The following is a 25,522-nucleotide window of genomic DNA, read 5'->3' on the forward strand; positions in this document are numbered from 1 at the left end:
ATTGATTAATTTGGGTGTATTATAGGATCTCATGATTGCAACCTTTGATAATACATGGAACAGTGTCGAATGGGTGATTGCAGAAATGATAGACGAGCCGAGGATCTTAGAAAAAGCAGCATCCGAGCTAGATTTTCTAGTTGGTAAAGATAGACCCGTGCAAGAATCAGATTTGGTTCACTTAACTTGTATCAAAGCATGCGTGAAGGAGGCTTTGAGGAGTGGCGGAGCTTGACCAAAAGTTCTGAGGGGCCGAGGATAGAGATCTTATTATAGTTGTTACTTAATAGTCTTTTGTAGTTGTGGGAGGGGGTAAGTGTAATTTCTATTTCTATAAATAATGACCAATAGTCATTTTGGGAGGGAAGGAAAGATACTCGATAGATTGTTAGGCTCATTGCAATAGCATGAGAAAGGCATAGCCCTGGACAACTTCGGTGGTTAGTTATCTTTGTATTATCTTCTTCAATCATTCAATATAGTTATCTTTAGATTTTACCTTTTCCATTATCGTAATATCCATTACCTAACAGGCGGAAAGTCATGGGACCCAATTTATATAATTTTAAAATTTTCAGATGAAAAATAGAAAATTTTACACTTCTATGCCCCCCCCCCACTTCACACTAAGCTACGCCCCTGGCTTTGAGGTTACACCATATCGCACCTTCACCCTTCCTCGGGTGGCATCGTGTGACACTACTGTTGCCGGCTATTTTATACCAAAAGGTAGCCAGGTGTTAGTGAGCCGCCTCGGGCTAGGAAGAAACCCTGAGGTATGGGATGACCCACTGACTTTCAATCCAGACCGTCACATGAATGGCAACAAGGAGGTGGTGTTAACTGACAATAGCCTTCACATTTATGTGAGATTAAATATATTATTATTATTATAATATTTAATCTTGTAGCCATTATAATCATTTATATTATATAGATCAAAATATATTAATAACCTATTAATAATTAGTTGGTAATTGTTGATGGACCATATTACCCTTATTAACTAATTGGGTTTCCTCTTGGGTGTATATATAAGGAGATTATTAGAGAGTTTAAGGGTTAGACAAGTTACACAATTACAACCCTCATAACATCTATTCTCGGCTCTCTCTCCCAACCGATTCTTCCCTAGTCTCGATTTCATCACCATCATAACGTTACACCCTAAGGAGGAACCAGATCATCCTGACAAGTATGTCGAACTCAATGGCTGCATCTCTGACTGGATTCTCTGCTGGCCTGTCTGCTGTAACAGGTATTTTTTACATGTTTTCCCTTATGTTTAACAGAACTGATACCACATGTGGTATCAGAGCATATGTTGATAAATCAGTTCTGTTTTCGTATCCATTATTCTGCGATCAAAAATCTGGAAAACGGAAATTTTAAAGCTTTTAAATGTCACGCCTGTTTCGAGTCCTTGTTGCCGAAATCCCTGTTTTCGGAAAAGAATTATTTGATAAATTGACTCGAGACCATAATGGGCAAACCTTAATATCCGAAATCTGTTAATAAAAGTCTTAAAATTTAGATTTCGGAACCCAGAATTATGTTATTATTTTTAGGGTTCATCTTTCGTTCTAAGTAAAACTCGAAAATTCCTTAAGTTTTGGAATATAATTTGGATTAGTGGGTGTTTTTACTGATTTTGATCTGAATTTTATCTACTAAAATTTTCGAAAACTGTTAAAGAAATAATCAGTTATTATTTTCGAAATCTTTGATAAGTTTAGATCAGCATTAAAACAGGAAACATTATCCCACAATCCCAAAAATTTCGAGTTTCCAGTTATTATCACAAAACAGTTGTTAACAGTGGTCTCGAGACCATCAGATTACGACTCGAGATCATCAGTCTCGACTCGAGACCATAAGGTCTCGACTCGAAATCATCAGGTCCTTAAATCTTCACAACTCGAGACCAACATATCTCGACTCGAGACCACAAGGTCTCGACTCGAAATCATAAGGGCTTAAAATCTTTATAACTCGAGACCATAAGGTTGCGACTCGAGACCATAATCTTCACAACTCGAGACCGTGGTTGCGACTCGAGACCTCATTACGACTCGAGATCTCATAAAATGCAGTAGTCGAGACCATGGTTTCGACTCGAGACAAAGGTTACGACTCGAGACCTCATAACTAACTCGAGATCTCAAAACTCAGTCGAGACCTAGCTCGAGACCTCACTCGAGACCTCATTACCTTAGTTCGATCCGCGCTAACAGGTGGTTTGCTATTAAATACTTGGTTTTGTTAACACTTAATTAACTAATCAGAATCAGATTATTTTTTGCAAAACCAAAATAGCTTAACTTAAATGAGCTTCTGATGTATTAATTCTGGCCAAAGTTGATTTAATACATCGATTTATTGTTCAAGTATTATAAAAGCTATGTTGAGTATGCATTTATAAACGTGAAATGTCTTAATTCTGGCCAAAGCTGATTTAATTCATTTATGTTTAGCATGCTTGACAAGTGCATAACTAAAGTGATTGTCTCATTTCTGGCCAAAGCTGATTTGTCATAATTACTTTGTACACATACTTAAATGATTACAATTCTGGCCAAAGCTGATTTGTCTTCGTTTAAGTAGAATTTTACTAAGTCTATTATTTTGATGTTAGTAATAGACATTATCACAGCTTCATAATTAAAATGGTCATTATTTATGCCTGCCTTAGTATAACATGCCCTTAGATCACATTAGGACTTCTTTCTTAGTATCATAACTTGCTCATCTTATTTCCACTATCAGCACCCAATTGCGGGATTCCACCTTTGACTGGTGATAACTTTGCTAAATGGAAGGATGCCCTCATGCTTACACTAGGATTGCTAGACTTCGATTATGCTCTTAGAGAGAATAAGCCAGCGGACCTTACCACTCAAAGTACTGCTGCTGAGCAGATAGTTCATGAAAAATGGACTAGGTGTAACCGCATGTCTCTCATGTTCATGAAGCAGTCCATTCACAATGCTATTAGAGGCGTCATTCCTGATTCTGAAGATGCTAAAACCTATCTGGCTTCTGTGGAGGCTCAATTCAAAGGAACATCAAAAGCACACGCTAGCATTCTTATCCTCAAGCTGGTGACGACTAAGTATGATGGGAGGAGCGGCATTCGCGAACACATCATGATGATGCATGACATGGCCAATAAGCTGAAAGGGCTAGATATGGAAATCAGTGTTGGTTTTCTTGTTCACTTCATCATCACTTCGCTTTCTTCGTCCTATGAAGCATTCAAGATCAATTACAACACTCAGAAGGACAAATGGACGATGAGTGAGCTGGTCGCTATGTGCGTACAGGAGGAAGAGCGTATGAAGATGGATCGCACTACTGATGTTGCTAACTTCACCACCTCCAACTCTAAAAAGAGGAAGCACAATCATCAAAGGAAGGATACTTCTAAAGTTCAAAAGCTAAATCCTAATACAAGTGCACCTTCCAGCTCTAAGAGCTCCTTAGGCAAACCCTATTGCAAGTTCTGTAAGAAAACAGGACATAAGCAAAAGGAATGCCCTGACTTCAAGGAGTGGCTGGCTAAGAAAGGTAACGATTTTTTCATGATACTTGAGTCCTTTAATTTAAATGTTCCTGCTAATTCTTGGTGGTTTGATTCTAGTTCTATGGTTTATGTAACTAACTCTACTCAGGGATTCCTTTCAATCCGGAAGCTGGGAAAAAACCAAAGAACAATTAAAGTTGGGGATGATCGGGAATTAGAAGTGAAGGCCATAGGAACATTACAATTATTTTTGAAAACTGGTTTATGTATTAAACTTTATGATACCTTACATGTTCCTGAGGTAACTCGAAACCTTGTATCAGGACCAAAGTTAGACATGGACGGTTTTGTCGTTTCTCATGGTCATGCAAACTCTCTATTCTCTATGATTCCGTTGTTTATGGTACTGGCATTCTGGATGGTGGTCTCTATAGATTAGAACTAGATGATAATTTTTCTAAATCTTTGTTGTCATATAATATTAATGAATCACTCATAAAGATGAAACAGATTCGAGACTTAGAGACTTCATCCATGTTGTGGCATCAACGTTTAGGCCACATCTCAAGAGAACGATTAAATCGTCTCGTAAAGGATGAAGTCTTACCTCCTCTCGATTTCACTGATTTTGGAACATGTGTCAAATGTCTTAAAGGCAAAATGACATCAGCGAATAAGAAAGGTGCCACTAGGAGCTCTAATTTATTAGAACTCATTCACACTGATATTAGTGGTCCCTACCAAATCGCTGGCATAACAGGACATACTTCATTTATCACTTTCATTGATGATTATTCTCGTTACATGTACTTGTATCTTATTAAGGAAAAGTCTGAATCTCTTACAACTTTTAAAGATTATAAAGCTGAATTTGAAAAGCAATTAGATCGTCAGATTAAAGTTTTGAGATCAGATAGAGGCGGTGAATATTATGGAAGACATACTGATGTGGGTCAAGCTCCTGGTCCATTTTATGAGTTTTGTAAGGGCCAGGGGATTGTGAACCAATACACCATGCCTGGTACACCTCAGCAGAACGGTGTCGCTGAACGAAGAAATCGTACCCTTATGAACATGGTGCGCAGTATGTTAGCCAACACTAATTTACCATTATTCCTCTGGACTGAAGCGTTAAAAGCAGTTGTTCATATACTCAATAAAGTTCCTTCTAAGTTTGTCCCTAAAACTCCTTATGAACTTTGGACAGGGAGGAAACCGAGTCTTAAATATATGAAAGTATGGGACTGCATTGCTGAAGCAAAACTCTATAATCCTTTCCTAAGGAAACTTGACCCTAAAACAGTTACCTGCTTCTTTATCGGGTATCCTGGTCATTCAAAGGGTTATCGTTTCTATTGTCCTTCCCATGTCACTCGTATTGTTGAAACCAAGCGTGTTGCGTTCCTGGAGGATTTCAAGGTTAGTGGGAGCAGTACCAACCCTTACGAAGAATTGCAAGAAGTACAAGACGCGGAGGGGGGGGGGGAGACTCGTCGCTTACCATTACTCCGTTTACTCCTCTTGTACCCCATGCAACTGCACCTGAAGTCACTGCACAAATTCCATCTCCACAATCAGAATCCATTATACCTCATAACGAAGGCACATCAAACGCTCAAAACCAAGACAACGCTGAACCCGATAATCAACTCAGGAGGTCATCTAGGCAAAGACGACCTACTAATTGGGATTATTATGTTACCTACCTGACTGAAATGGATGCTGGAAAGCTCATCAATCATTGCTTTATTCCATTCAGAAGACTGGCCACTGCTAATGGCTTCATTATAAGAGAGATTGCTTTATTCCAGTCAGCTTGAATCCATGAAGAAAAATGACGTTTGGGATTTGGTAGAATTACCCAATGGTGTCAAACCTGTAGGTTGTAAATGCTTGTTCAAAACAAAACTGGATCCGAATAGGAACGTTGAACGCTACAAAGCGAGATTGGTTGCAAAGGGCTACACTCAGAAAGAGGGAATTGACTATCAAGAGACGTTTTCACCTGTCTCTCGTAAAGATTCATTAAGGATCGTTATGGCCCTAGTAGCTCATTTTGATTTAGAGCTGCATCAGATGGACGTCAAAACTACTTTCCTTAACGGAGACTTAAACGAAGATGTTTACATGAAACAACCTGAAGGCTTTAAACCTGAAGGTCAGGAGCATCTAATCTGTAAGTTGAAGAAATCCATTTATGGGTTAAAACAAGCATCACGTCAATGGTACCTCAAGTTTGATGAAGTCATGAAGAGGCAAGGTTTTGTGAAGAATCAAGTGGATCAATGCACCTACCTCAAGATGAGTGGGAGTAACTTTACTGTACTTGTCCTTTACGTAGATGATATTCTATTGGCAAGTAATAGTTTAGACATGTTGCATGAGTCGAAGCGGTTACTCTCGCATAACTTCGACATGAAGGATCTCGGAGATGCTTCTTACGTCATTGGCATCGAAATTCACCGAGATAGACACAAAGGGATATTAGGATTGTCTCAAAAGACTTACATAGATCGTGTCCTTACACGTTACAACATGCAACAGTGCAAACCCTCCGTCGCTCCAGTAGTTAAAGGAGATGTTTTCGGTTCATTCCAGTGTCCGACAACAGAGGTTGGAAAGGAGCAAATGAGCCAGATACCTTACGCGTCAGTAGTCGGGAGCCTGATGTATGCTCAAGTCTGTACTCGCCCAGATATCGCTTATATTGCTGGACTGCTAGGCCGTTATCAGACTAATCCTGGTCTAGATCACTGGAAAGCAGTTAAGAAGGTCCTTAGATATCTGCAAGGGACGAAAGACTATAAACTGACTTATAGAAGAAGTGATCACTTAGAAGTGGTAGGTTATTCTAATTCTGACTTTGCCAAATGCAAAGATGACAAGAAATCCACTTCAGGCTACATCTTTATGTTGGCAGGCGGACCTATCTCATGGAAGAGTCATAAACAACAGTTAACTACAACTTCCACAATGATGGCAGAATACATTGCTGTTTATAACGCAACCTGTCATGGAATGTTGCTTAGAAATCTGATCACTGGATTCAAAATCATTAATTCCATTTCTAGACCATTGAAGCTTTACTGTGATAACTCAGCTGCCGCTAGTTTATCGAACAGTAACAGTTCGACTGGAGCTGGTTTATATCTCGATACAAAATATTTGTTCGGACGTGAACGAGTTGAGGAAAATAATCTTTGTATTGAGTATATTAGTACTAAAGATATGCTGCGGATCCGATGACTAAAGGTCTCCCACCTAAAGTTTTCGAAGAACATGTATCGAATATGGGACTTACTAAAGACCTTATTTAATGGCATATTGTACTAGCTTGTGTTTTAATTAATAAAATTTCCTCAGTTTGATTTTGTATGTCTCTAACATATGTTCTGCCGGTGTAATGACATATAGACAAATATAAATACAAATCAGACGCTAAAGGGCTTATACATATTTTGATCGTAACTATTAGGTTTTAAATTGAGGCTATAGTATGATTAATGGGGGTCCTGAGTCGAATGATGATTCAACGGCTGTATTTCTCTGCTATAGTTCTTGGTTTAAGGCTAAAATGAGTGTTAACTCCTGGCCAGGCTCATCTAACACTCATGATAAATGATTACTCGGCTAAGTGGGAGAATGTGAGATTAAATATATTATTATTATTATAATCTTTAATCTTGTAGCCATTATAATCATTTATATTATATAGATCAAAATATATTAATAACCTATTAATAATTAGTTGGTAATTGTTGATGGACCATATTACCCTTATTAACTAATTGGGTTTCCTCTTGGGTGTATATATAAGGAGATTATTAGAGAGTTTAAGGGTTAGACAAGTTACACAATTACAACCCTCATAACATCTATTCTCGGCTCTCTCTCCCAACTGATTCTTCCCTAGTCTCGATTTCATCACCATCATAACGTTACACCCTAAGGAGGAACCAGATCATCCTGACAAGTATGTCGAACTCAATGGCTGCATCTCTGACTGGATTCTCTGCTGGCCTGTCTGCTGTAACATGTATTTTTTACATCTTTTCCCTTATGTTTAACAGAACTGATACAACAATTTAGTCGTATAGCATTGGTAGGCGAGGGTGCCCCGGAGTGTTGCTGGGCTCGACGAAGGCCGTGATGTTGCTGGCTAGGCTCATACAAGGCTTCACCTGGGAGCTGCCACCCAATGAACCACATGTTGATCTCACGGAGAACCTGCAAAATTTATGGAAGGATAAGCCGTTGTTGGCTCTAGCCAAGCCTCGTTTGCCTCGCCATCTTTATCCCCCTAGTTGAAAGTGTGTGTTTAGATACATTGCATGAATGTTGTTATATCATAAAATTAAGTTTAGTTTACTAAATAATGATCAAAACTGTTATCATTTATTTTTCTGACGGAAAGTCAACAAAGGTTCTGTTCTTGTGGGTCTTTATGATGGTGAAAGGAATGTGAGTGCAATTTCACATTTTCTAAAAGACAATGTTAATGAAATTCAAAGAAACATCCAATAGAAAGGGGCTGCTAAAAATATAGAAGTCTACCTTACTGCTGATTATGTAAACTCATAACACAATAATAGTGAGGCATTCTTATCAAAATATATAACTGGTATTGGCAGAACGATATATAAAACAGATCATATGGTAGAGCATGAAACATTAACAGGAATGGTGCAAGTGGCATAATTAGAAATCCAAACTGTTGCGTCTCATTATGATCATGAACGAGTGTTGTTCGAAACGGAAGCAAGTGTGTACGTGTGGCACAAATGAAAATCCAAACTATTGTTTCTCATTGTGATTGTGAATATGTGTTGTTATTTCTGTATGCTAATTTGGGTCAGTCATATCTCATATGGGTCAAATCAGGCATGGTTTTGTGATTTCTTGGACAATATTGGTTTACATGTGGTTGTTACATACCAAACAAAGAAACTCAACCCAAAAGATTAGTTTGGTGGGTAAGAGAGCCCGTTTCGTATATAAACCTCATATCAATTGCCCATAATGTGAGACAAGTCCATACCTTAGTCCTTAACAGATTTATATAGAATACAGGCAAGATGAATTCGAATTATGTTATTCAAATGAACTTAAGATGAAAGGTTGGAGTGTTTATTAGTTTTGAGTTTTTTTATATTAACTAGATGATTTAATTGCTAATTATAATTATAAGTTTTTTATATTATATTTGGAAATAGTATCAACTTTCTATGCATATTAGGGTGAGCGGAGTGGGGCGGTAAACCCACTCGGTACCGCACCCACATCCACCGCCAACATAGTTTACCGATCAATGTTACCGAAAGGGGGGGGGGGAATTCGGTGAAGGCTTACCGAGTCGGTGAGAGGGAGGGAAGGGGGAGAGAGATGGGTGTGTGGTGGAGTTCATTCTTTCTCAACCAATCACACATTTTCCTTTTTTTTTAAATAGTTTAGCTAAACCCCATTAGGTAAACCACCGCCAACATTTTTAAGCATTAGGTAAACAATTTTAGCTGAGTTGACGTGACATTATCTGATTGAGTGAATGAGGAATTTACCTATTCCAAATAGATAATCACTCCCTTCACCCTTAGACATCAAGACTCTCGGTTGCCACCTTGGGCCACTAACATACACCTTCGGCCTTCACATTTTTTGGATTAACTGCTTTTTGTCAATATCAGTATTAGAGTGGTGGGTATAGAAGGAAGATGAAGCGGGAAGGGAAGGGAAGGGAGCTGCGGCGATGGCATGTTTGAAGTTGGTTGTTTTTTCATCCAGGTTCCAGTAGATTTGCCGCATTCTTTTATCACGAGTAACATTTAGTTCTAGTTTTGAAGGGTGATGCATTGTATGAAGCATGTACATGACTGTAGTTTATCACTTGCTTTGTAATTAGGCTATTTTAGAGAAACAATCAGGTTCAAATATATCAGAAGCATTTTTGGTCCATAAACTGTACAAGACTTGAATGTTTCTGGTTTATACAACAAATAAAATAGGCCTGGGTATCAAGTATCAACAGATGGTTTCAAAAGAACATGATGACCACCAGATTTCATGTTTTTCCATGCTAATCTGAAGACAAGGAGTAACAAAACATCACCTAATGAATGCAACCGAATACAAACATGAACTAACAGCTTAACTGACCTGCATATTTGTCTGGACACTGAAACTCACAAGATTCCCAAAATTTATGAAGATTATCCAATTTCATCTTAATAGAGGGGCATAAGGAGCTGGGCATGGAGATAAAGAGAGGTCTGGTAACTCGTTTATGAGATCAATAGTCGCCTCCAAGCATCTGCTTAATATTTTCTTCTCACACCTCAGAAGCTGTGTAGCAACTCGTTTCTTGGGATCTATATCACATTCTGCCAACTGAACTCCCAAAAAGCACATTAGTTAATGCTAGAATTCACATGTAGGGTAGGTGGCAGGTAACCATCTAAAACTTAAAGAAACAGAAAGTATTACCAATGCGTCATCTTCGCTTAGAGTAGTGAGGTAACCTGCCAGTCTTTCTCTGAAATAAGTAGCTAATTGGTCCAAAACTGCATATTCCATACAAGGGCTTACCTGTAATATCATAACACGAAAAAAAAACAATAAGGATACAGAACTTAAATCTAAAGCTAACAATATGACCCACCAGGCACCAGATGGACTTACCGGACATACCGGACCCAGAGAAGATATAACAGACTCCATCTCTAGAGGATCTGTAACGTAACCTAACCTCATATACGGAAGCATATCTAGAATGGTTTCTCTTTCCTTCCCCACTTTAACCTAAAAAAGGATAAAATGTAGACGATATTTAATTTTATATCTAGCGATCATTCGCAGCGTAAATTAATTAAAAAGTGAAACTAAGAATGATTTATACCTGAAAAGGCTGTATGGTTAGTCTTCCATTTCTTTGAGCAACCAATCTCTTGTCTTGATATTGAGGATCCTCCGTATCCAATGCTGCCTGGAAGCAAGAGAGGTAGAGAAGTACAAGCAGAAATAAAGATTACCGAAATGATAAAAATTGCATGTAAGATATGAGAAATTCAATTTTACCTCAACTACCACGCGGTCATAAGGGTTGTCTTCATCAACAAAACCGTAATTGATGAGTAACTTTGAATTAGGTTGTGGCCCACACCTACAAAACATTTGTATAATAAAGATCAAGAATGCACTTAGAAACAGCCGAATGTGTTGTAACCCAAAAGAAAGCAGATATCATACCAAACTACAATAGATTGTCCAGCTAGGTACGGGCGATCAACAACCAATTGAACACCTCCATCTACAGCTGTCAACATTGCCTTACAGTTGCTCCTATAGGTCAACAGGGGAGGTCCAAGAGGAACCAATGCAAACCTTCGTGCCAAACTCACATTCTGAATTTACAGAAAAAAACTATGTTTAGAATATTCAACTATAGGAGGTTTTTAGGGAAAGATTAGGAGTGGCTAGTATATCGGATAAGATTAAGGAGGGGAGATTGAGATGGTTTGGGCATGTGAAGCGGAGGCAAATGACGGCACCAGTTAGAGTGGTGGAAACTCTTACTGTGGAGGGGAGGAAAGGAAGAGGCAGACCCAAACTGACATGGGAAGAGCAGATTATTCAACTATAGGAGTGGCTAGAATATTCACACGAGGTTGGATCGAATAAGAAATGAGGTTTTTAGGGAAAGATTAGGAGTGGCTAGTATATCGGATAAGATTAAGGAGGGGAGATTGAGATGGTTTGGGCATGTGAAGCGGAGGCAAATGACGGCACCAGTTAGAGTGGTGGAAACTCTTACTGTGGAGGGGAGGAGAGGAAGTGGCAGACCCAAACTGACATGGGAAGAGCAGATTAGGCATGATTTACTAGAGTTGCTTCTTTCCGAGGACATGGTCCAAGATAGGACTTCGTGGAGGCGTAGGCATGGTTTTAAAAAAAACGTTTGAGGCGTGCGCCTCAAGGCACGCCTCGAGGCGAAACGGCCAAAAAACGAGTCTGAGGCGCGCCTCATGGTGTTTTTAATGTATATGCGCCTCAGAGGGGCTGAGGTGCTAAGAAAGCTGTGCCTCAGGTGCGCCTCAAGGGATTTTGATAGTTGTTTTTGATGTTTTTGACTTTGTGTCAATTTCAAGAATTTCATGTCTTTTTTAAGTGTGTTTTTGATGAATCTGATGATGAAATTCGTTAGTATTATTATTTTTATAATATATATAATTTTTATATTTATTTATTAATACCGCCTCGGCCTTACGCCTTGAGGCTTACGCCTCGTGAGGCGAAGGGAAAACGCCTCGAAACTCGTTTCCGTTCTTTTAAACCTTGGGCGTAGGATTAGAGTTAAGGACTTCTAGAGGATATTGCAGTAAGGTCTTAGGGGTATTTTAGGGACGTAGGTTTTTCTTATTCTTTAACTGACTTTACCAGCGATTGACTTCTTGTGTTTATGCCGAAATGAGGTTGTATGCTATTATACATGATTTACATTATACTGTGTCACTCTGATCACTTTCTTGGTATAGGTGACTGCTTTTTTTCTATATTCTATTTGTCTATATTCTTTGACTTGATGTGTTGGTATGTTGTTCGTCTTGGAGCCGAGGGTCTCTTCTGGAAGCGGCCTCTCTATCCCTAGGGATAGAGGCAAGGTCTGTCTACATCCCACCCTCCCCAGACCCTATAAGTAGCTTTGCTATTTGTGGGATTTACTGGGTATGGTTGTTGTTGTTGTTTAGAATATTCAACTAAAGAGAATTAATTCAAAACAGCCTTGCTTCCTATATAGCCATCATTTCACAACCATAAAGGGTCCATGTAAAGTTATAAACCATTCAAAACAAGAAGAATATATATTTGTAAAGGTAAAGAACACATTAGAAGGAAACTAATTGACAAGCAAGTGTTATCAGATGGTAGAACAAACCTGTAAATGCACAACACAAGATTGGACTGCTACAAAGGCTTGTTTGAATATCTCAAATGAAAAGGCCTCTGTAGGGATATCAAACGGATATTGCTGCTCAAGAAACAAACAAGGATAAGGTACAGCAATCAGCCATGTGAAAAAATTGAAATTAACTAAACAAAACCAATTCATTTGTAGGGCAAATAACCCCAATCCATTACAACTAAATATCACCGAATTGACAAAGAAAAAACACCTGAAATAGGGATCCAGCCATAAACCAAACAGTGTCAAGCTCGTTATACTCTTTTCTGATGCCTTCTGCTCTTTCAAGAACTTCATCCTGAAAACATAAATAACATTGCAATGTAGATTAACCAGGTAAAAGTCTTGAACCTCTTGCCCGCTTGTGTGAAACATTCTTTTAGATATAATGAATGTTTGCCTATAGTAAACCTTCAAGTTATAAGTAGAATAAAAACAAATACCTTAATTGGACTGCCTGTCAGATAATCCAGTTCAGATTCAGACCACAAGAGTGGCGATTCGACAGCTAGCTGTCCCCTACCACGCTGACGATCAAGCTCTCTTATATATGGATACCAGACAGACTCTTTCCCTTGTTTTTTCTCATACATTAGATACAATGCAAGACAAGCCAACTCCGACAGTTTGTTAGTCGTCAACAGTTCAGCTGCAACAACAATCAATCAAACAGAAAGACGTTAATCAAACAGAAACATTTTGCTTAAAAATTCCATATATCCACATTTTTCACTGTCCAATCATTTACATTTTCTTCAACTCAATCTACTACTAAACAAAAACAGAACCGCATCTTACCGACAGTCTCATTCCCCAAAACTCTCTCAAGCGTAACCAGCAACGAATTCGGAACACAAAATACAGTATCACCTGCCTACAATTCATTAAAACACATCATCAAACAAAATGAATTCACTTCAACTAATTAAAATTCACCAAAATCAAACAAAAAACAGTAAACCAGATCAACCTGCAAATCCTCACTAGCTGCAACATAATGAATAGGAGGATGCCGTGAATCATACGCAACTCTATCTTTAAGAACTACTTTACACGGAGGCAAACCGTTCTTATGCATCCACGATTTCAAATCTTCTTCTTCTTCCTCTATATTTTTTTTGCTGGCGACAGTTGGAGAAGAAGACTTACCGGAGACGAGTGTGTCGGAGCTAGAAGCCATACACATGTTCCGAACGCCTAACCGTAACGAACGGCGAGCATTATGCTGGTAATGTTTTGAAATTGAAATTGAAACCCTAGAGAGAACAGAGAGAGGATGATGATGAGTTGAATGGAGATTGGATATGCATTTGGTTTGGTGAAGATAGGTGACGTCCATTGTGTTGAAGAAGATTGAGATTGAATCAGATGTGGTTCATTGAATTGGGGAAATGGAAATTAGGGTTAGGGTTTGGGAGGTTATGATTGAAATTGAAGAATCTGTAGGGTGGATTGGGAGTGTGGCTGGCTTGCTGTATGAGATATTTTTGTTGGTGACGTTCAGTTGGGGGATAAGGAGTGATTTCCGATTAGAGGGATTTACATGTCAAATTGCATGATTTTACCTATTTAGTCCTTGCGCATGTATTTATACACGCAGAGACACGTACTCTTTCAACAACCAATCGTCTACTCATGTCCTCTCCCATTTTAACCCGTCGCAACCCAAAATAGGTGGCGTCGGTGGTCTGCACACCTCTGTCGGTCTCTCTCTCTCTCTCCACATACCTCTAATGGCCCCTCTCTCTCCTCTCCTTTCTTTGGTAGTGCAGGTGACATTGGTGTACCTGATCGGGTACCACTACTCGTAAGCCCCTTTTCCGTAAACGCTTCTTAAAAAATCTCATGTCAAACTATTTTGACCTAATAAAACATTATTGTTTTTTTCAATCTTTTTATATTACAATTATAATTATAAGCATAACATATTTTTATATAAAAATATGAAAATCTGTAAAGTTGTTTCTTTACAAATATATCATCATTCATCATAATCATTGTTGTTAGGTTAATGATAGATTATCAACCTCCGGTTTCTATACTTCCACCATCGTACACATCAACAAAGCTTTATTGTTGATTATTTCAACTTTTAAAAGGTTCACGAACTTGTTAAAAGCGCTAATGAATCTTTTATTAGAATCGCACGATGTGATGTGATGTGATGCGAAATAAAAGATCTACTAGAATCAAATAGCACGTGAATACAAGGAATATACATGTTACAACATTAGGTGTCGGTTTTTCCTACTTGGCCTTCAATCGGAATGGGGTCTCCCTAATTTTCAAAACATCAAGCTTCCTAATTTCAATACACACTCAAATTTGAACATAAACAAATGCAAGCAAGCGTATTTAGCCTCGCCCGGTAGCTCGAATCGCAAGAAAAACACCAGATAACAAAACCACAAGGGATCAGAAAGGGCAAAAAATAAGCAAATAAAGGAAAGAACATATCAATTTTGCATTGTCTGAAACTGGAAAAAAACCAGTCACAACTAAAACCGACCTGAGAATCTATGACAGGATACCATCTAAAGCTATAAGTTCATACCATAAGTTAACTAAACTAGACCTAAAAGATTTGAACATCAACAGACTAACTATAGGCTCAACTATTTCAAAGATAACCCTTTGTACAAACAACAAGGTCCGGTTTGGTTGCTGTTGTCTCACTCTCGACTGCCACTTCCAAACGCTTCCTGCAGCTTCGGAGTTTGCTTCACACAGATCTCATCATAAGGCTTTTCTTGCTTCACATCAATGTATCCTCCTGTTTTTAGAACCTGTTTGTTTTTTTAAAACACAAGTAAACAAATTAAATATTAACAGCAACAAACTAATCTCAAGTAAAAACGTATAGATTTTGTTGCGGTTAGAGGCTTACCAGCATCTGATAGAAAAACCTCGCGCTTTCTTTCTTCGTTTTTTTCTTCAAAAGTTGGGATAGGTTAACAACTGCCTCTTCCCCCTTTTCTTGGCTCCGTACAAAGTTATCGTGCAGGTAACTGCCAACGGTTCTGTATAATACAAAGGGTAAATCTTATATAGGTTTGAACAATGATGGATTCTAAGCAAAATAACGTTGAAATATGATCAAACTTACTTTGTGGCAGCCGATAGCTTTTCTGCAACGAGAACTGAAGTCAATATCAAAAAAGGAAAACGTGAGGATCTTTAAAGAAAAGAAGTTATAAAACGTAGCAGGCTTTAAAAGGTGCAACAAGTTAGATACCCAATGTAGATTCATTACCATTTTCTTGGTTGTCTTCTCCCAAAGAACTCGGACCCTGAGTTTGGTTTAGATGCAATAATAATAATAATAATCAGAACGTAGCAGAATACTGAGTTGTGTATGATATGATTAAACTCAATAGTCCTTGTGATTTTTAAAACAGATTTTAAAGAAAATGAATAGATTACCTCGTCCCTATGCATCTCAGCTTCATTGACCCCCGTGATTGGAAACATGGCTCTCTCTACACTTTCACTGGGACTTGTCGGTCTCATTGGATTGACCATGGAGATCTCATGCACCTCATCAAACCTCAACGGAGTTGGATGAGTTGCAGGTGTTTGAGGAGCGATAACTTCATCTTCTATTGCCCCAGATGATTTATGAACATTAAGCGGTGCGGGGCCCACCGTCTCTTGAACTTTTTCTTGCATCACCTGCTCGGCGGAAATTATAGACCTATGTTCTAATGCAATACCTGCATTGACTATGGAGAACAAAACTTATTAAAAGAACTGTTAAGTCTCAAATAACTGAATAACTAAGAAAGAAAGAAATCTTACTGGAAATTTGAGGCTGCGTGAAATAATCAACAGACCGAGGTTCCTTCCGATTAAGAACATCAGAGCAGGTTCGCCGTCTGCGTGCAAGATCGCTTGCATCCGAAACCCAGGTTTTATACACCCTGCCACATTGAAGAGAATACCATTTAGCGTTCATATCAGCTTCAATAAATAAGAAATAAGTCATTTAGGGTATGCTCGTGGATGAACTTACTCGTTAGGAATCACAACGGCATAATCATAAACACATTTACGTTTCTGTGGGGCCCGAACATGTTCTCTGGAAGCTGGGGTACGGACAGCCACAGGTTCTGATTTACGTTTGCCTGCATTGAATTACCATTTCATAAAATTAAAACCCCATTAACATTAGGTTAAATCTTGCTAGATGTTACCTGAAACAACTGGAGCCTTTGACTGAGGTGTTACATCGACTGTAACCGACAGTTGACTTTTGTTTGGACTCGGTTTAAGCATTATCTTATCAACCGACGTCATTTCCGAAACCACGGTCTGCCCTGTTGCTGTACACTCTTCATCCGGATTCGTTTCTAGAGTTTGTACACCCTCGGACATCATCGTAGAATCTGTGTTAGTATTCCATTCTGGTTCATGTTCTTGTTCAGTTGAGGGTACTGAATCAAGAACGAATTCATCATCGCTTTCACCAAGTATTATTGGCTCCAAGCACTCTTCTAAGACGAATCTTTGGCGAAACTTCTCAACACTTGTGTTGGGGTTAATACTGTAATAATATAACAAATAACTTGAGTGTGCGTAAAATGTAAATATATACGGTTGCTATTAGAGTAAAGTATTAATTGCATACCTGGCAATCGCAGATGAAGTAGACGCTGAAGTATCGTCCTAATAAACCAAAATTACAACATTTAACTTCAATGAACTAAGAAAAACTTACCAAATAAATCTTTGAAATATATAATGTGATGTACCTTGCCAAACGTGTGACGTAACGTTCGACGGTTTTCCCATGCATCTATTGTATGAGAAGAATCATATGATTAGGTTAAAAAATCATGTAGATTACACAATAAACACATGTATACTTAAAAGCTTACCAGCAAGCACAAGTTCCAGATGGGGTCTCACATGATCACTGTAATATCAAAGAAACAAACACGGAGTTGTTAATAATAATGATAAAAAATGTAGAACAGATATAACAAGATTGACTCACTCGCTGCTATCATCAGCTTCCACAATTTCCAGATCATATGCATCTAAGTCGAAGTTATCCGGCATGCTGAGTGAAGTGAACTGTGCACGCATAGATTCAAGAAAAGAATAACTGTTCTTTCTTCGAGAAGATTCTGTAGAATTCACGTCAACAACTTTGAGTTGGGATCTTTGAGTTGAAGATTCCGGCAAGCACGTGCCACCGTAGTTAACATCGGTTTTTTTCCTCCCGTCGGAAAAGAACTTTATTTCATTGAGGCTACGATTGCAGTCAACGAGCAGATATTCGACTTTCTTAGAGTGTATTCTCACTAGTCCAACTAGATAATAGGCTAATGTTCTATATGTTACAACCGGAAACTGCTTTACCAAAATTATATCTGCATCAAATACACCACAAAAGTAAGTCCGAACTATTATATAATTACAGATAAAACTATGAACAGATTTAGAAGTGACAAAATACCATGAAAAACATTGAAGTATTATCGTTATTTAACTTTACCGAGCGCACGCCCACAATATAAACGTGTGAAACCCTCTAAAAAGCACACATTTAAACCCGAACTTTAATGGTAGATTCTTTTAGGAAATTCAGTTTAAACAACTTCTAACACAAACAAATGTAGGAACAACAATCCTTGCAAAGTAAATAATGGAACCATAATCACATAAGTTCATCGTCGTCGTCGTCGTAATCATCCTACAATCAATTTGCTAAATTTACCCTACATTTTTACGTATCGGTTCATCGTTTCCTTTTTTTTATGTTCATCAAATTACAAAAACACATTTTCATGGAATAAATGGTCAACAATTATGAACAAATTGTGCAGAGACAACACATAATTACATTTCAATTTGAGAATAATGTTAAAAGAAAACACTCAGAAGCCCACATAATCTATTCTATTACAGAAACCAGAAACAAACCCTAGGTTTCCAATACACCCGAATCAACACCAACAATAAACTTAATTATTAACTTTACATTAAAATTACTCACATTTTTCATAATTTTTTAATAAATTAATTAATAGGTCATAGACTTTCAATCAAAAATAATAAAATACATAAAAACGACAAAATCATGTGTATGAACAACAACATTCACCAACAATAATCACACACAAACCACAAATAAAAACCAACAAAACAAACAAAATCAACTTGAATTCACACAAATTAAACGAATATCAACTTGAAGAACCAGCAAAACAAACAAAATCAACTTGAATTGACACAAATTAAACAAACAAAATTAACTTCAACAGAAAAGAAAACGGAAAACTCACCAACAGACTCACAGATGTTGGTCTTATCAACGAGTTCTTTCTTAACACGCTGCGGGAAGTGTGCAGCAGTCAAAAGACGATCCATTTTGTCTTTTATGGTCTTCGTCGACAACTGTTCCGTAATCGTCCCCATTGTAACTTAAATAAACTTGATTAAACCCTGTGTGTGTGTGTGTGTAATAATAACTATATATGGAAATGTATGAGATGTGACCGTATGAGTGGTTTGAGTATCAGTCTGTGTGTGTGTGTGTGTGTGAAAATGGAAGTGTGTGTTTACGTTCTGCAAGTGAGTGAGGGAGAGGGAAGAAGAAGAAGAAGAAGAAGAAAACGGTCGAGGATGTTTAGAGTCTGAGACAAGTTTCTGAATATTTTAAAGCAAGAAAATCAGTGTTTTATTATGTGAAATGAGTAATAAATACTTATTAAATTAAATAGTCACATTCTTTAGCATCTTATAATTAGTATGTGAATGCTTGTATTTGTGAAATTTGTGAAACTAGAAAATGAAAAATGTATTATTAGACAAGGGAAATGACAAGCATTAAATTTTGGAACGATATGCTTTAGTGATATAACTTGAAAAGGGTGTAAACTTTTATATATAAAATCATTAAATATTTAAATTAATTTGTGATATCATCAAAGAAAGATATTATATACATTTTTTTGGATGCTAATATTCTCAAACCCCTTTTCCCTGTCTTTCTCTGTATATAGAGAGATAGAGTGAAAGGGGTGTGAAAATAAGATTTTAAGTGTGAGAGAATAATGGAAGTTTTTTTAACATGAGAACTCGTTACGAAAAACTTAAAGAGTATGTTGATAGCTTAATGTCTTGTTAATAAATTGTCAAATGGGGCAAGTGGCTTTTAAGGAAGTTAAAAAAAATATATGTTATTTATGTTATAGACATGATTGTAACTTAAGATTAGGCCGACTTAATCTTTTAGGGTTTAGCCGGATTATAGAATTAGAGCTATTTTTGTAAATAAAACACGTGAGACTATGATGACGAACATTTTTTTGTTAATAAAATTACACATATCAGAGTTAGACAATGGATTTTTGTTCAGCTCAAAATCAGATTTTTTTAACGGATTTGGATCTCAAAACTAAGAGCACTTAGGGTTGGCTTATTTTTTTATACTCAAACCCTCCCCGTATTTAAATTTAAAAAATGAATAAAACAACAACATACTATTTTTGTAATAAATAGTTTAACTCATGAATAAATAGTTATAATAATATTTAAATGAAAATTAAAAGAATTTAGAAAATAAAGTTTTCCATGAACAAGGATAAACACCGATGTTTTCGCATTCCGTAGTGAAAATTGCCGTGCGTGAGTTACTAAGGATAATATTTAAATAAATATATTTAACTATTTGTTTAGTGTAGTTTTAGGTATATTTTTTTAAGAGTTAATTACATAGTTAGTCCCTGTGGTTTATAGGAAATAACAAGATCAGGTATTAATAGTTTAAAATCACATTTTGGGGTATCAACTTTTAATTTTTTAACAACTCAGAGTACTAAGACTAACAAATGTTAATTTTCCTGTTAGATTTCTATGAAATGAAAAAAAAACACCCATTATAACTTCAAGGACCATTTGTATAAAATACTCATTTATCTAAAATAATTTTTAACAAATAAATCAGATATTAGAAACATAAACCCAGATCTCTCTCAGAGCTATCTCCCCCCCCCCCACCAACCACCCATTTCTTCCCCCAACCAGTCCTAAACCCACCCTTTTAACCACCACCGACCCCCCGTTAACCGTCGCAGAGGACATATTCATTGTTTACGAGGTGTGCATCAATCATCGGAGTTATTGAACCGGAACTTCTCGAACAATACTCGAGGATTAATTTGCAGCTTCACCGGAGTATCCTGCTGGAACGATCAGGAAAACCGCTTAATTTCACTCACACTTTGTGATTTCGGACTCACCGGAACAATTCCGTCGGAGTTAGAGTTCTGTGCGAGCTTAAAACACCTAGATTTATCAGGTAATCGTCTCATGTGTTCGATTCCTGGTGAAATATGCAGATGGTTGCCGTATTTAGTTAAGCCAGATCTATCGAACAATGAATTCACCGGTGAAGTTGGAGGGCCCTTTGTGATATACCTTGTCTAGTATTTTTGATGGAAGATATTGCTGGCAATTTCTTGCATTTTATTCTTGAAATCCATGCCTTTAATTGCTCCATAGCCGTTGGTGGATCAAAAGATACAGAAAGGAGCTATGCTACTTCATTATAAAAGGAGAAGACTTTTATAGTATAAAGAACCCATCTTCTGTTCGATTATAACTGAGTGTTTTTTTCTACAGAAAGGAGCTGCTACTTCATTGTATAGGTGTTATTAGGGGTAATTTGTGCTAACTACCTCCGGTTTTATATCTTTTGTCTTGCACGCTATTTACAGTGGGTTGTATATCGTCTCTTGTTTTTCTAGTCAATACATAATTCAACAGATTCATGATTAAGTGTTCTTAATCTATTTGATTTAGAAATTTTGACAGATTCCGGTTCAGTTTCGGTGGTTTAAGTAAGAATTGTTGGTGCTGGTGTGTTTGGGGCTGTGGGATCATTATTAGTACGGGATTTATATTTGTTTTTATAAGCTTCACATAATGTTATTGTCTTTTACAAAAACAGTCCCTAACTAGTCATATAGTTACATAATTAGTCATTTAGATGTAAAAGGACTTAAGTGCCCTTGAACCTAACAAAAAAACTAACTTTGTTAGACTTAGTACTCTAAGTTGTTAAAAAATTAAAAGTTGGTACCCCAAAATGTGATTTTAAACTATTAGTACCTGATCTTGTTATTTTCTATAAACCACAGGGACTAACTATGTAATTAACTCTTTTTTTAATTAGTAAGGGAAACATATTAAACTATTGTGGAATTATTTAAAATTACATTTAAATCAACAATATATAATTTAAAAAAGTTTATTATTACATTTAAATCAGAAATATATAAATTAAAAAAAGTTTAAATAAGTATGCAATCATCCATACAAAGTATACAATTATATGATGTTATAATGTTGTATCATATTACATATAAAGTGTAATATTATTAGACAATGAATACGTATAAAGTATAATATTATTACAAGCGATGAAGTGTAATCGTTTTATATCATATTACATATAAAGTGTAATATTATTACATACGATAAATTGTAATAGGGAGGGAGCATTCGACCCCTCGAACTTTTCGCTCAGTAGTAAATGGAAAAAAAAACGAAGAAGAGTGTGTGAATAAGATGATCTAACCGTTTTTGTTGTTAAACTCATAAATAAAAACCACTAAATAGCAAATTATTATTTATACACTAATTATATATTTTAACTTTTATAAAATATTATAACAGTAACTAATAAACTTAGATACGTTTTAAAGCTAAAAAAATAAAAATAATGTTGATAGAAAATAGAAAAACATGATATGACATCTTCGTGAACATAGGCATTTTTGTGCAAAGCATATGTGGGATACGAAATTCAAGGTAAGGGTAAAAATGTCAAGATGAAAAGGGGTATGTAACGCATATATATCCACTCGGGAAGGGTGAACCAACCTCTACTTTTTCATCATGTAGTGTTTCCTCATGTAAATCTTTTGCGGTTAATATATTATGACATTTTATTTAATTTATGCATATCAAATTTGGTTAGAATAAATATTTTAATCTTTTTATTTGATACGTTTATCAAATTTTTAATTATTGAATATGATTATTAAGAAGCCAGTAAATTTGGTTAGAATAAATATTTTAATCTTTTTATTTGATACGTTTAGCAAAATTTTAATTATTGAATATGATTATTAAGAAGCCAGTAAAAAATATTTATAAAAAATAACTTGCAAAACAATTTCACCGATGCCTATAAAACTAGTCCATAATAATAGAAATAATATTTATTTGTTTATTCGTTTATAAGGCTATAGTCATGACCACCATTGCTCTCCACGTCAGTGTCATATAACCCATCTAATTCACCATCCAAAACTACAACCCTAAGGGTATGGTCATGACTAAACCACTAGACCCTTATTTATTTTAATTTATATTTGTCTAAAGAAAAAGGAAATGATTTATTGAAAAATGGAAAGGAGGACCATGGTTGCCATGGTTTAATCCATGCAAACCATGGTGTATCAAGCAAGGGGATGGTGTAGCCTTACATTCATGTTTTTAGGTGACGAATCATATCTTAACCATAACTACCACACCCTTTAGCCTTGTAGTTTATGTTTTATGATAGTTTAATTTATGTATTGTTAAAAATATGTTTTAAATTTGCTTAATGTCTAAATATATTTTTATTAAACTATGTCTTGCTAATTATATAAGGTTATGATCATTCAAATTTCAATCTTAAAACTTTTCCAATTAGATATGTTAGTATATTTATTATAATGTGTTTTTCTTGACGATGTAATATTTAAGCGTAAATTACATATTAACTCTATGATATTATAAGCTGAACTGTTATTGTAACAAATAATTTGATTGTAAAAAAATAAATGTAAAATGTGTTGCCTATATAAAAAACAATAAAAAAGTTTTATAGTTGAACTTATTGGGAATTGCAATAATAAATAATTTAATTATAAAAAAATAAACGTAATTATAACAAATAACTTGATTATAAATGTAAAATGTGATGACTATATAAAAACAATAAAAATGTTTTATAGTTAATGAACTTGTTGGGAATTGTAATAAATAATTTAATTATAAAAAATAGAGTTAAGTCCCGTTTACGTCCTTGTAGTTTGTCTACTTTTGTCATTTCAGGTCAAATTTCAAAATCGTACCGTTATCCTCTCTCACATTCTTGAAATGTGTCATTTCAGTCCAAAAAATTAACCACGGTTAAAAAACTCAGTTACCTTAGAAATAAAATAGTCATTTTACAAAGTTTAAAAAATGAAAAATAAAGAGTATATGTAAAATAACCATTTTACTCCTAAGCTAACTGGGTTTTTTTTTAATTGGGGTTAGATTTTTTAACTGAAAAGACACGTTTCAAGAATGTAAGAGAGGAAAATGATACAATTTTGAAATTTGACCTGAAATTATAGAAGTGGACAAACCACAAGGACGTAAATAACAATTAACTCTAAAAAATAAATTTAAAATGTTATGACTATGTAAAAAACAATAAAAAAGTTTTATAGTTAATGAACTGTCGGTAATGTTTGTGTAACTAACCCGACAAGCACTTTTAGGTGTTTCTACAACAATGCATAGTAGATGGTATTATTATATTGGTGGAGATACAATAGTTTATTTGGCTAGGAGGCTAGGAAGTGATCTTGACAATCCATTAAATCAGGGAAATTGAAAGAAAGAAAAGAGGCGCGTGCGTTTGTTTTTAAAGGGCATTCTAGTCAATCCAAGCCAATAGTTTCTCTCTCCTCCACTTCCCCCCATTTTTTAAACGTTAATAACTCTTTCATACGAAATTATTTTTTTATAAAAATTGCACCAAAAAAACGAGCGTTTTTTTATCTTTAAAACGAGTATACTATTGCTATATTTTAAAAAAAATTAAAACCCAGTTGCGTAAAACGCAATAGAAAAACCACCAGTTACGTAAAACGCAATGAAAAAAAAAACCTAAAAAATGACATTTTTCTAAAACGCAATGCACCAAAAACACAAAGAAATGACTTATTTGTAAAACGCAATGGTCAGAAAACACAAAGAAATGTCTTATTTGTAAAACGCAATGGCCAAAAAACACATAAAAAAGTGTTTTACCTAAAACGCAATGCACAAAAAACACATAAAAAGGTGTTTTACCTAAAACGCAATGCCAGAAAACACAAAGAAATGTTTTATTTGTAAAACGCAATGGCCAGAAAACACTTAAAAATGTCTGTTTTCTAAAACGCAATGACCTAAAAAAACAAAAGAAAGTGTTCTCTGTAAAACGCAATGGACTGAAAACACCTAAAAATGTGTTTTACCTAAAACGCAATGACTAAAGATACTTAAAAATGTGTTTTTTTCTAAAACTCAATAGCCAGAAACCACATATAACTCTCTTATTTCTAAAACGCAGTGGACACATAAAACTGTCTGTCACTGTGAACTGTCTGAATTGTCAACCCCAGCCAGGGGCTCTGCCCCTTGGACCCCGCCAGGGGCTGCCGCCCCCGGACCCCCGCCAAGATCGTAAAACGCAATGACTAAATAAAAACCCACATCGTGAAAATGAAATTAAAGAATTTCTTACATGGATCGAAGCCGGTTTCTTCATCAATTGACGAAATTTGAATGATAGAAACACTTATCAGCGATTGAATCGAACAAATCGAGTGATTATCTTCAAAATCACCAGAAAAAACGAGATTTTAAATGAAATTAAACTGGGTTTTCTTCGAAAAAAGCTGAAGAACATGTTGATCGGGTTTTGAATCATTGATTGGTGATGAAAATCGTACTATAATGTAGTGATTATTGAGATAGAAAGTGAAGAAATGGTTGAAGATGGTGGGTTTTGAAAATTATGAGTTTTGAAGTTACTGGGTTTTGAAAAAGGAAGAAGAAGGAGTTGGATTGACTAAAATACCCTTTTTCTTTATTTTAAATGTTGCCACATGTCATAATTCTATGGCTTCCTATCCTTCCTAGCCAAAATTAACTTCCTATTTGATCTTTTCCCTTATTATATATATCAATTCATAACATATGTTTGCTAGAGTGTTACAGGGTTT

At 36.0% G+C, this 25,522-nt stretch overlaps 3 protein-coding genes across 5 annotated transcripts; 1 reads left to right on the forward strand and 2 right to left on the reverse strand.

The window, feature by feature from the left end:
* The first annotated feature begins 31 nt into the window (after nt 1-31).
* LOC110876223 (phenylalanine N-monooxygenase CYP79D16) lies at nt 32-7,831 on the forward strand. The gene is made up of 3 exons (XM_035977017.1): nt 32-211; nt 579-866; nt 7,613-7,831. The coding sequence occupies exons 1-3, from the start codon at nt 32-34 to the stop codon at nt 7,829-7,831; spliced, it is 687 nt and encodes a 228-aa protein (XP_035832910.1).
* Nucleotides 7,832-9,396: 1,565 nt separating this feature from the next.
* LOC110878416 (ribulose-1,5 bisphosphate carboxylase/oxygenase large subunit N-methyltransferase, chloroplastic) lies at nt 9,397-14,010 on the reverse strand. The gene is made up of 12 exons (XM_022126716.2): nt 13,447-14,010; nt 13,275-13,350; nt 12,920-13,125; nt 12,688-12,774; nt 12,450-12,542; nt 10,763-10,917; nt 10,592-10,676; nt 10,413-10,499; nt 10,196-10,315; nt 10,001-10,102; nt 9,674-9,904; nt 9,397-9,598 (listed from the first exon to the last, which is right to left on the reverse strand). The coding sequence occupies exons 1-11, from the start codon at nt 13,813-13,815 to the stop codon at nt 9,737-9,739; spliced, it is 1,548 nt and encodes a 515-aa protein (XP_021982408.1). The 5' UTR covers nt 13,816-14,010; the 3' UTR covers nt 9,397-9,598; nt 9,674-9,736.
* An 898-nt stretch (nt 14,011-14,908) lies between these two features.
* Nucleotides 14,909-19,170, reverse strand: LOC110878417 (sister chromatid cohesion 1 protein 2). Of its 3 annotated transcripts, none has more exons than XM_022126718.2 (13): nt 18,767-19,165; nt 17,473-17,851; nt 17,354-17,391; nt 17,228-17,271; nt 17,104-17,141; nt 16,670-17,019; nt 16,489-16,600; nt 16,275-16,396; nt 15,900-16,189; nt 15,712-15,766; nt 15,583-15,616; nt 15,364-15,496; nt 14,909-15,262 (listed from the first exon to the last, which is right to left on the reverse strand). In XM_022126718.2, exons 1-13 carry the CDS (start codon nt 18,897-18,899, stop codon nt 15,149-15,151), a joined length of 1,842 nt encoding a protein of 613 aa, XP_021982410.1. In that variant the 5' UTR covers nt 18,900-19,165; the 3' UTR covers nt 14,909-15,148. The 3 variants fall into 3 exon arrangements, with proteins under 3 accessions (XP_021982410.1, XP_021982409.1, XP_021982411.1); XM_022126717.2 differs by having other exon boundaries at nt 15,900-16,198; XM_022126719.2 differs by having other exon boundaries at nt 14,913-15,262; nt 15,730-15,766; nt 15,900-16,198; nt 18,767-19,170.
* Between the last annotated feature and the right edge of the window lie 6,352 nt (nt 19,171-25,522).

The sequence above is a fragment of the Helianthus annuus genome, chromosome 9, assembly GCF_002127325.2.
Source record: "Helianthus annuus cultivar XRQ/B chromosome 9, HanXRQr2.0-SUNRISE, whole genome shotgun sequence".
NCBI lineage: Eukaryota > Viridiplantae > Streptophyta > Magnoliopsida > Asterales > Asteraceae > Helianthus > Helianthus annuus.